The sequence below is a fragment of the Muscardinus avellanarius genome (genome assembly GCF_963383645.1).
Source record: "Muscardinus avellanarius genome assembly, chromosome: 3".
NCBI classification, from domain to species: Eukaryota; Metazoa; Chordata; class Mammalia; order Rodentia; family Gliridae; genus Muscardinus; species Muscardinus avellanarius.
In genome coordinates this window covers 137,513,104-137,525,657 of record NC_137788.1, presented here as the reverse complement: position 1 = coordinate 137,525,657, position 12,554 = coordinate 137,513,104, and the positions used below count along the sequence as shown (strand labels likewise).

General features: G+C 39.1%; 1 protein-coding gene across 1 annotated transcript in view; it reads right to left on the bottom strand.

The window, feature by feature from the left end:
* The window catches only part of ARIH1 (ariadne RBR E3 ubiquitin protein ligase 1), a gene marked incomplete at both ends in the record, with an annotated part of 100,469 nt that overhangs the window by 62,437 nt on the left and 25,478 nt on the right, over positions 1-12,554 (bottom strand). Inside the window, one exon of the mRNA XM_080691992.1 lies at positions 10,135-10,202. Coding sequence (XP_080548118.1) covers positions 10,135-10,202 — 68 coding nt within the window. The remainder of the gene's footprint in view (positions 1-10,134; positions 10,203-12,554) is intronic.

The window sequence follows — 12,554 nt, the reverse complement described above, 5'->3', positions numbered from 1 at the left end:
TACAATCCTGCTATTAACCCTGTGGGTTTTTTTTTTTTTTATTACTTTGGGTGGTACTGAAGATGGAACCCAGGGGAATTCTAGCGCCCAAGTATACTTCTACACAGATTTTATTTTTATTTTTAATTTTTTGGTGGTGCTGGGGTTCCTGGAAGCCCTTCTAACTCCAGGCTACACTCCCAGACCCATTTTATATTTTTATTTGGAAACAGGGTCTCTTAAGCCAGCGCGGCTGGCTTCGAACCAGCACGATCCTCCTGTCTCTGCCTCCCGAGCATGGGGATTACAAGCATGCGCCACCACGCCCGGCTACCCGATTTTATTTTGAAGCAGGGTCTCACTAAGTTGCAGAGGGCCTCATTAAGAAGCAAAGGGCTTCACCAAGTAGAGGCTGAATACAAACCTGTGATCCTCCTGTCTCAGCCTCCCAAGTACTCGGATTATAAGCATGTGCCATCATGTCTGGCAAACTTTTTTTCACACTAAGTAGCTGAGGCTTTCCAGGAACCATGATCTGCCTGTCTCAGCCTCCCAAGTACTAGAAATACAAGCATGGGCCACCTTGCCTGGCTAACTACTTATTTTGAAATGCTATTCGGGTGTGAGACGTCAAGATACTTTAGTAAAGATTCTACTTAGTAAGTACCCAGTCTCTGTTAATTTGTCCTCCATACCTACCATTTCCTCCTTCTTTGTCCTTTTTCTATATTCCTGGTCTCTATTTTTTTTCTAATGTCTACAAGTATATTGGTTGTTCCTTCAGATCTTCTTGGTTCTATCAGTTTCCTTTCAACTTGTTATTTTATCAGTTCATCTCTGACTTCTCAACTTAAAAGTCTATGATCACCTTAGTTTCCTTAAGTAAACAAAGAAGATACTGTCTTCTAATTATGATAGTTTTATTTAGGGCTACAATGCATAAAAATATAGCTGGATTCTTAACTCTCTATCCTGCTTGCCTGGGCACTACATGAAAGTTCCCTTAGTTCACTGGCTTTCATGTACACCACTGGCTTTTCATACACATCTGAAGAGAACTGATTTAGCATAACAACCCAAGCACCTTATTTAATGAGTTAACACTTGTCTTTGCTTCAATGACTTTGGTAAACACTGCAAATGCAAAACTTATCCTCGTTAGTACCTCTCTCTTCTCTCTTTTAATTTTTAAATTTCTGTGGTACTGGGGATTCAACCCAGAGACATTCTACCTGCAAGCTAAACCCCCAGAAACCAATTTTATTTCTTCTTTGGAAGCAGGGTCTCACTAGGTTTCTGAGAGCCTCGCTAAATTGATGGGGCTGGTTTCGAGCCTGTGCTCCTCCTGTCTCAGCCTCCCAAGTACTGGGATTACAAGTGCGGGCCACTACACCTTGTTTCTCCTATCTTTTCCTCCAACTGTGTCCATCCTTGAGGAAAACATATTGATAAAAATAAAAGCAAAACTACAGTATGGTTTCTCCTTCAACCTAACCTTTTCTCAATGGGAGAAGGGCATAGGCAGGGTATCCCCCAAGCCCATGGAATAGGTTGCTGTAGATTAAGGCTGTTAATTTGACATTTGTCAATTTTTAAAAAGGACTGTTAAGAGTTAGGTATGCAATTTTTAAAAAGGACTGTTAAAGAGTTAGGTATGGTAGCATATGCATATAATCCCAGTACTTGAGAGACTGAGACAAGAGGATAGATTGCACGTTCAAATACAGCCTTAACTTGCAGGTAGAATGCCCTTGGACTCAATCCCCAGTAACTAACACACACACACAACAAAAATATTTAATGAATGAAAAAAAGAGTCTTAAATCTACAATACAGAAGAAAGTAAGACAGGCAAAAAGAGGTCTTTCCCAGTCTTTACAAGTAGACATGAATTTCAGAACTCAACTCTTACTTTCCATACTAAGTAAGATTAGTATAGTAGGACACACAAATTATTTAGAAATAATAAAATAAACATGCTTTCTTTTCAGGAGAATGAGGATGGAACTGAGGGTTTGAAGCACTACTTTCCATTTATAATCCTTGTAAAAACAGGGCTTGGGTGCCAGTAGTGCCACACACTTGTAATCCCAGCATTTGGAAGGCTGAGACAGGAGGATCATGGTTCAAGGACAGCCTCAGCTACTACTTAACAAGGCCCTCTGCAACTCAGTGAGACCCTGCTTCAAAATAAAAAGAATAAAAAATAGGGCAGGGGGGTGTAGCTCAAAGATAGAATGCCCCTGGGTTCCATCCCCAGTACAACCAAAAACACACACACACAAAAACCAAACACACACACACACAAAAAAAAAAACAGGGCTGGGATATAGTTCAGTGGTAAAGCACTTGTTCGATCTCAAATACCAAAAAGACAAAAAAAAGTCAAGCTAAAAAAAATTATGAAACTAGCCAGGCGTGGTGGCGCACGCTTGTAAACCCTGCGCTTGGGAGGTGGAAACAGGAGGATCTCACAGGTTCGAAGCCAGCCGTGCTGGCTTAAGAGACCCTGTTTCAAAAAAAAAAAAAAGCATAAAAATAGGTCTGGGAGTGTAGCCCAGAGGTAGAAGTATTTCCAGGAACCCCAGTACCCCCCCCACACAAATAATAATAATAATCTAGTTCGCCATGTGTGGTGGTGCATGTTTGTGATCCCGGCATTTGGGAGGCTAGACAGAAGGATCTGGGTTCAGGGCCAGCCTCAGCTACTTAGTGAGGCCCTTGGCAACTCAGTAAGACCCTGTTTCAAAATATAGAATAAAAAATAGGGCTTGGGGTATAGCTTGGAGGTAGAATGTCCCTGGGTTCTATCCCCAGAACAGTAATAACAATAACAATAATAATAATCTAGTTCACATTTTAATATAAATGTACTCCACTGTACTTGTTTATCTAAATAAACGTACTGCTCATGTAATTTTTTAAAAAAGAATCTTTTTAGTTATTGTAAGATAATTCCCCCATGCTAAAGAAAATAACCTGGTAAAATCAGCATATAAGAAAATCATGAGCCGGGCGTGGTGGCACACGCTTGTAATCCCAGCATTTGGGAGGCTGGGACTGGAGGATCGTGGTTCGCGGACAGCCTCAGCTACTTAGGCTCTTTGCAACTCAGTGAGAACCGGTTTCAAAATAAAGAATAATAACTGGGGCAGGAGGTGTAGCTCAGAGGTCTTATGCCCCTGGGTTCTATCCCCAGACCCACAAAAAAAAAAAAAAAAAAAAAAAAAAAATCAATCATGAGTACTTTTTTTTTTTTTTTGTGGGTCTGAGGATGGAACCCAGGGGCATTTGACCTCCGAGCGCCATCCTCTGCCCCATTTTTTTTTATTCTTTATTTTTGAAACAGGGTCTCAGTTGCAGAGGGCCTCACTAAGTAGCTGAGGCTGTCTGCGAACCGCAATCCTCCAGTCTCAGCCTCCCGAATGCTGGGATTACAAGAATGTGACACCACTCACAGCAAATCTTGAGTACTTGACTTCCATGTTGTAATGCAAAAACCTTATTGCAATAATTTTTTAGCTTTCTTCTATACTTTACATCCTTTTTGTTTCTGATCCACAATGAAAAGAAGGTAGAATAGAAAACTAAGCAAAATGAAACAAATATAAGCTAATTTTTAACTTTTTCTCTTCTTTGTAGGAATGTAAGGTGGAGTTACAATCTCATTAAATGCTGATAGGACTTTAAAGTATATCCATTTTGACTTAAGACTTTTCTCCACAGAGTAAACATGAATGACAGTTAAATGCCTTCCTATTCTCTGCTGAAGGCATACCTGCCTTCAGTCTAGCCTTAGTCTAGTCTGACAACTCTAAAATCTCAAGATCTAAATTGGTGTGTTTTAATTAGAAAGATAATGTGAGGACTTGGATAAATTTCTTTCCCTAGAGAAAATTCACACATGTTTCTATCAAGTGCCTGGGGTCACTTGCAGCCTAGGACCACCTTAACTCAAATTCAAAGCTTCAGGTGTTTTAGGCCATCCAAATGACATATAGTCAAATGACATAAAGTGTTCTGCCTTCATGAGACCTGATATATCCAATTCTCATTCCTGTGGCCTTATCAACCCCCCACAGACACTTTTAGCTATCTCTTCTGAATCAGCACTTATTTCTAGAGCAACACAGACCAAAAAAAGGGTTGGGGTCTGGATCATCTTTTCAGATTCCCAAGTTTTCATCAGGCCTGGATAGCATCTATTTTATTTCTTATTTGGAAACAGGGTCTCAATAAGTTACAGATGGACTCACTAAGTAGCTAAAGCTGGTGGTGAACCAGCCATCCTCCAGTCTCAGCCCCACAAGTACTGGGATTAAAAGAATGCGCCACCACACGTGACTGTTTTGTTTATTCATTCATCCATTTATTTGTTTGTTTATTGTGATACTGGGGATGAAACCCAAGGGCATTCTACCTCCTAGCTACACCCTGGCCCTATTTTTTATTCTTTACTTTGAAACAGGGTCTCACTAAGTTGCAAAGGGACTCACTAAGTAGCTGATACTGTCCATGAACCGGATCCTCCTGTCTCTGCCTTCCAAATGCTGAGATTACAAGGAGGACACACCACCACCCCAGGCTTGATTTTTTTTTTGGGGGGGTGGAACTTGGATTGACACCCAGGGGCTTTTCTACCTCCGGGATATACTCCCAGACCTATTTTATACTTTATTTGGAAACAGGGTCTCACTAAGTTGCTGAGAGCCTCACTAAGTAGCTAAGGCTGGCTTCGAACCTGTGTGATCCTCCTGTCTCAGACTCCTAAGCGCTGGGATTACAAGCGTGTGCCACCATGCAGGCTTGATGATAATTTTTAACAAATAAATGCAAATGTTTCCCTCCAGTTGCAGCATGTCTTATCATTCTCTTGATAGTTCCCTTTTAAAAAACTGAAAGATCAGTCTACTTACATATCATTATTCTCTAATTCATTAATGTTTGCTTTTATCTTAAATACCTATCTTATTTCTTTGGATTTTTGGTTCTTAATCTCTTGTTTCAAAGGTTTGGTTTTACTTTTACCTCATTCTCCCTTTCTAAGAAACTTAAGACTATGTATTTCCCTGTACTTCTTCAGTTACTTCTCACATGTGTATTCTCATTATTTATTATCATGCAAAAATTGTTAATATACCAAGAGGGATAAATCAATAAATAGCTCCCACAAAAAAGGATTATTGGAATAACTTATATACTGCTGAAATAACTCAAGATGAATATAGAGTAGAATGTATGATGGAAAGCCTATGAATTAAAGGACAAACCTAAAGAACTTAAACAATACCAAAGACAAAGATGATTAAGTACAGTAGTTTATTTTGTTATTTAGGTGGTCCTGGAGATGGAATCCTGGGGCAACCTACCTCTGAGTTTCACCACCACCACCCACCCTATTTATTTATTTATTTATTTAGACACTGGGAATTGAACCCAGGACACTACCTCCTAGCTCCAGCCCTACCCTTTTATTTAATTTTTTATTTGTTGGTACTGGGGACTGAACCCAGGGACATTCTAGCTCTGAGCTACATCCCAGCCCTTATTTATTTTGAAACAGAACATCACAGCTGGGTGTGATGGCTCACACTTGTAACCCCAATACTTGGGAGACTGAGACAGGAGGATCCGGGTTCGCAGCCAGCCTCAGCTACTTAGTGAATCTCTCCGTAACTTAATGAGACCCTGTTTCAAAATAAATAATAAAAAAATTGGGTTGGGGTTGTAACTCAGAGGTAGAATGCCCCCTGGTTTCAATCCCTAGTACCACAAAAAAAGAAAAGGCAGGCAGCCAGGCAGGCAGGCAAGCAGGCAGGCTGGCTGGCTGGCTGGCTCATTAAGTTGCTGAAAAACCAGACCTTGAACCTGGGATTGTCTTGATCAGGTCCCTAAAATACTAGGATTACAGGCACAAGTATGATACACACACTCTCTTAACACACACACACACACACACACATACACACACACACTTTTGTTTGAGACAGTCTAATCCTCCTGCCTTGGCCTCCCAAGTTACTGGGGTAAGAAGAGAGGGAGGGAGTTGATAAACAGGTAACCAAAAAGAATTCCAAAAAGCATCAAAGAGAATGAAAAGAATAAAGAAATAACCACTAAAAATTTCCCAAAGCTAGAAACATAAGTTCTCAAACTAAAAACCCAATAGGTTATATTTTTCAAAACTCAGAGAAATACTGTAAAAAAAACTCAAAATATTACACATTTTTCTTATATACCCAAAGTTGACCATATATAAAACTTAATTCATTACAGGATATATTCCAGGACTAAACAGGTAAATTTGAAAGACAGTGGGACATAAAAAACAGGCCAAAGAGGGGGAAAAAATACATATATCAATAGTATAAAAGCTTCACATCAAGTAAAAGTTTAAATTATCAACTTATCAAACAGAAAAAAAAGGATTAAAAAGAAAAATATGATGCAGTTCTTATCTTGGACAGAGGACAGATAAAAATACTATGACTAAATAGTTATAAACAAATTTTAAATGATAAAGCCAACAAAATAGCAAATAAAGTACAATTTGAAGTAGCACTAGTTAAATCTAAGCTTTACTTATTATAAAATGTGAACACATTAATCTCAGCTATGAAAAGATATATTTCTAGATTTTTTTTTTTTTTGCGGTACTAGAATGGAATACAGGGGCATTCTACAGGTCTGAGTTGAAAAGGCCTAAGTAGCCAAGGCTTTCCATGAGCCAACTGTCTCAGCCTTCCAAATACTGGGATTATAAGTGTGTGCCACCATACCCAGCTAGACTACGTTTTTGTTGTTGTTGTTGTTGTTGTTGTTGTTGTTGTTGTTGTTTTGGTGGTACTGAGGATTGAGCCTAGGAGCATTCTATCTCTGACCTACTCCCCAGCCCTTTATATAATTTATCTATTTATTTATTTTGTGATACTGGGGGTAGAACCCAGGGAAATTCTACCTCTAAACTACACCTCCATCCCTATTTTTTGTTCTTCTTAATTTGAAACAGGGTCTCACTGAATTGCAAACAGCCCAAGTAGCTGAGGCTATTTGTGAATAGCAGTCCTCCTGTCTCAAGCTTCCCAATTGCTGAGATTACAACAGTGCATCACCATGCCTGGCTATCTTTTATTTGTTTGTTTATTTTGCAGTGCTGGGGATTGAACTCAGGGGCATTCTATCTCCAAGCAACACCACCAGCCCCCCCTTTTTTTTTTAATTTTTAAGCAGAGTTTCAAAGGGCCTAAGTATCTGAGGCTGGCTGCGAACCCAGATCCTCCTATCTTAGCCTCCCAAATGCTGAGATTTACAAGCATGTACCATCACGCCCAGCTTAATATTTTATTTTTAAATGATATCTGATTAAATTGATAAGGGCCTAGCTAAGAACCCATGATCCTCCTGTCTAGGACACGCAAGCACTGAGATGACAGGCATGTGCCACTACACTTGGCAGATTACCTTTTTTATTTTAAATGTATTTTAAGAAACACCTACATTTTGTTTACAAAAAAAATATCTAAAACCAATATGCAAGCCGGGCATGGTGGCGCACGCTTGTAATACCAGCGCTTGGGAGGTTGAGGAAGGAGGATCGCACAGGTTTGAATCCAGCCTCAGCTACTTAGTGAGGTTCTCAGCAACTTAGTGAGACCCTGTTTCCAAATAAATTATAAAATAGGTCTGGGAGTATAGCCCAGAGGTAAAAAGCTCCTGTGTTCCACCTCCAGTACCACCAAAAATAAAAATTAAAAAAATTTAAAAAATAAAAATAAAGGCAGTATGCCATGAATAAATACTCTAAAAACCAGTTGCAGTGGAACACATCTGTAACCCCAATACTCAGAGGGCGGAGACAGGAGGATTACCGGTTTGAGGCTAGCATGATGCTGAAGTAACTTAGACCTTGTTTCAAACTAAAATTAAAAAGGGTTAGGGCCTGGCTTGGTGGTGCACACTTGTAATCCCAGCATTTGGGAGGCTGAGACAGGAGGATCGCAGTTAGAATACAGCCTTAGCTACTACTTTGTGAGGCCTTTTGCAACTCAGTAAGACCCTGTTTCAAAATATAGAATAAAAAGTAGGGTTGGGGGTGTAACTTGAAGGCAGATTGCCCCTGGGTTCCATCCCCAGTACTGGGGGGGGAAGCTCCACTGGTTGAATCCTCAGCACCACAAATGTGAACAATGAAAACTTCCTAACGCAGGTGTCACAAAGTGAATGGCACCAAAACTAAAAAACCTACTGACTAAGCTGGGTGCTGTGGAACCTACTAAACTGAGTGCAATGGCACATGCCTGTAATCCCAGTATTTGGGAGGCTGAGATAGGAGGATCATCACAGGTTCAAGGACAGTCTCAAAACTTAGCAAGACCAATTCAAAAATAAAAATGAGACCCCCCCCCAAAAGCTTGGAGGTAGAAAGCCCCTAGGTTTAATCGCCAGTAACAAAACAAAACAAAACCCCAAGCAGGGGTGGGTGTTGGGTTTGTTTGTAATCCCAGCTAAAAGAGCTTGAGAAGCTGAGACAGGAGGATCACACAGGTTCAAAGCCAGCCAGCCGCAGCTACTTAGTGAGGCTCTCAGCAACTTAGTGAGACCCGTTTTCAAAAAAAGTATAATATAGGTCGAGGAGTATAACCCAGAGGTAGAAAAGCCACTGGGTACAACCCCCTCCTAGTACAACCCCCCCCCCAAAAAAACCTACTGACTTCAGAAAAGATGGTCAGATTCATGAGAATAAAAATAACTCCAGTCAAGTAACATTTTATATTATATGAACACTTAGAAAGCTGTAAGTGGCATAAGAAGTAGGAGTAATAGTTTCTAGTGCCACAAAACTATGGGGAGGATTAAATCAAGAAATGCTTAATATAGAGTACTAGAGAATTACTATTAAATTGTAGTGGGGGACACAGTATGTAAAATAGGTTAATATTCATGGTGTTAGTTAATAACTGTTTTGTAAAGCACTGTGAATTTTAAAATCAAATGGACAAAATTTTTCATCTACCTCCCAATTAGATGTAAATTTAAGATTGTCAATGGAAGACTCATAGAAAATATAGACTGTTACCCTACCACCTTAATGAGGGCACCAAATTCCTAATGTATGGAACAGAAAGAGACTATCAATCTCCAGTCTCAGTAATTCTTTCTCTTAGAACTATAAAGATTTTTGGGGGAAAAAATAAAAAATACACAACAAAACAGAATCCTGCCTGGAAACCAAAGAATCAACCCAAACAACTGGTTTGGTTTCCAGGAAGCCTTAAGCATATTCTCAATTTTGTTTTTACTGATTAAATGTCATTTATATACCTTATATAAATTTAAAGGCTTATAAGCAAGAGATTCCCCCCCCCCTCCCCGGTCTAGGGATAGAATCCAGGGGCATTCGACCTCCGGGCTACACCTCCTGCCCTATTTTTTATTCTTTATTTTGAAACTAAGTCTCACTGAGTTGCAGAGAGCCTCACTAAGTAGCTGAGGTTGTCCACGAACCTCAATCCTCTGGTCTCAGCCTCCCAAATGCTGGGATTACAAGCGTGTGCCACCACGCCTGGCAGCAAGAGATCTTTTAAAGTAATTAAAGGAAGATCTATTTATATGTTCCAAGAACGAATTAAGTACTTTTCTTCTTTTTTTGTTCCAATCTACTTTTTAGTTCTTGGCACTCAAGTGGATATATATATATAAAAGACTAAAGCAGAGCTCCTATTTTCCCTCCAAAATAAAAAAATATATATATATTTTTAGGTCTGGGGATGGAACCCAGGGGCATTTGACCTGCAAGATACATCCCCTGCCTTATTTTTTTATTCTCTATTTTGAAACAGGGTCTCACTAAGTTGCCGAGGGCCTCACTAAGTATCTGAGGCTGTCCACGAACCGAGATCCTCCTGTCTCAGCCTCCCAAATGCTGGGATTACAAGCATGTGCCACCACGCCCAGCTCAAATAAAATAATATTAAGCCAGAATTCTCTAACACTAAACTTTGTAGCAAAATTTCTAGGTGAAGAATACAAAAAATTAAAGCAATTAATGTTTACATATTTGTGTATGTACATAATCATTACTTGCTTTTAAAACATTCATTTCAGCAGGATTTCTTGTTTTTTTCTAAGTACAACACTGAAAATATAGTTCCTTACCTTTCCATTAGCTTCTCTTTGTCCCAATTGAAGTGGCTAAGGAGTATTCTTGTGATAGTTGCTGGATTCTAAAGGGAGGGAAAAGAAGTCACTTAAAGTCATTGGATTTCATTTGACATTTAGTGAACTTCTAGGCTAAATTTGTTCCCATAATATCCCACTCAAATTTCCTATTTAGGATATTTCTTCATTCACCTAATGGAAATACAAATTTTTAACTGTAAAATCACGTAAATGTCAGGTTTTGATAAGATCCAAATTAAGCCCAAAAGACCCAGGGGCATTCTACCTCCAAGGTACACCCCAGCTCAAATTTTTTATTCTTTATTTTGAAATAGGGGTCTAAGTTGTGGAGCATCTCACTAAGTAGATGAGGCTAGCTGCAAACCTGCAATCTTTCTGTCCCAGTTTCCCAAATGCTGGAATTATAAAGATAAGGCACCATGCCAGGCTAAGACACTTTGTAAAATAAATAAAATAGGCCGGGCGTGGTGGCTCCTGCTTATAATCCCAGCCAGCATTCAGGAGGCTGAGCCCTGAGGATCACGGTTCACGGACAGCCTCAGCTACTTAGTGAGCCCTCTGCAACTCAGTGAGACCCGGTTTCAAAATAAAGAATAAAAAATAGGGCAGGGGGTGTAGCTCAGAGGTCGAATGCCCCTGGGTTCCATCCCCAGACCCGCCAATAAACAAACAAACAAACAGGACTGGGAGTGTAGCTCTGAGGTAAAACGCTACTGGACTCAATCTCCAATTAAAATCAAAAGAGATTTAACATACTGACAACACATTACAATGTAACCAATAAAATTTCCAAGACTTAATGTACTGGATAGTTCAAATGGTTTATATCATTTTTAAGTCATAAAGCACTTCAGAGATATTTAGCCAAAATGACAAAATGTCTATACTATATAATAATATAGTGTGTACTATCAGGTCACTCTTTCATCTTAGGTTTCTATTTCACTTCTAGAAGGATAAGCCAACACTATGAAATTAAGCCAAAGTTTACTATACTGTCATTCAATGTTGTCACTAATATTTCTATTTCTATTAAACTACTCTGCTTCCTATGTGGGTAGAGAATTTTGCCTACTGGCACAACTGATCCTGAGAGAGCAGCAAGACTAGACTCATTCAAAGAAACTAGAATAAATTATGTCAGAAGAGGAACTCAAACCTAGGTCTATTCTATTTATGTTGTGCATAATTTTACTACAAAAAATAACAAGTCAAAAAAGATCTCTAGGACACAGGGGGCATGACTCAGTGGTAGATTTTTTTGTGGGGGGACTTTTTACCTCTGAGCTACAATTCCAGCACTATTTTATTCTTCATTTTGAAATAAGCCCCCTTCTTATTAAATTGCAACAGATGGCCTCGAACTTCTGATTCTCCTGTCTCACATCCCAAATACTATTAAAGGTGTGTGTCACCACTCCTAGCTGGTAGGTGATTTTCCTAGCATGTGCAGTGTCCTGGGTTTGACCCCCAAATTGTCCTCTGTGGAATATTTTTATTTTACCATGGTTAGACCATTGTATTACTTAACTATTTAAAGTAACCTTTTATAAAATGTCATAAAAGATATATAAATGGTTCCCAAAATTACCATTTGTCATTGACAAATTCACACACATTCATCCCTATTCCCCCCAAAAAAGCCAAGGATGGTAGTAGTGCTCAACCTGAGATACATTTTGCTAATATACCTAGATGCTTCTTATTTCTTGGACCCAGACACCCTAACAATCATTCTTTAACATACCAATACAGAAAACACTATCAATCTACACAACTTAATATGTAAAAAGAAACCTATTAATTTATCCTAAGTTATAACATGATTTGCAAAGAAGCAAATGAGAGAATTAAGTCTAGTGATAGTCACTAAGTCAAGTAACTAACTTTGTAGCATTCAGTACATTATATTTAGATAATCTCTAACTCAATGCAGCTGGCTAGTTATTTATGTGCATTGATAAAGGACAAATCAGACATAGTGGTGCATGCCTGTAATTCCAGTACTTGGGAGGCTAAGACAGAAGGACTGTAGGTTGGAGGCAGCCTAATCAAGTAGTGAGACTTTCATTAATCAAGTGAGACTCTGTTTCAAAAACAATTATAAAATGGAGCTGGGGGTATAGTTTGGAAGTAGAATGCCCCTGGGCTCAATTCCCAGTAACCCCCTACACCCAAATAAAGAAAGATGACAAGGAATTATAATCATTCATTTATTGTATATACTTTATGTGCCTTAATTCTCAAAGTACTCTATAAGGTTGATAAACTAACTCTTTCTCTTTCTTAATTTCTTTAAGTATTGGGAACTGAACTCAGGGGCATTTTATCTCTGAGCTAAACCCCCAGGCCTATTTTATTTTTTATTTTGAAATACAGTCTTGCTAAGTTGCTGG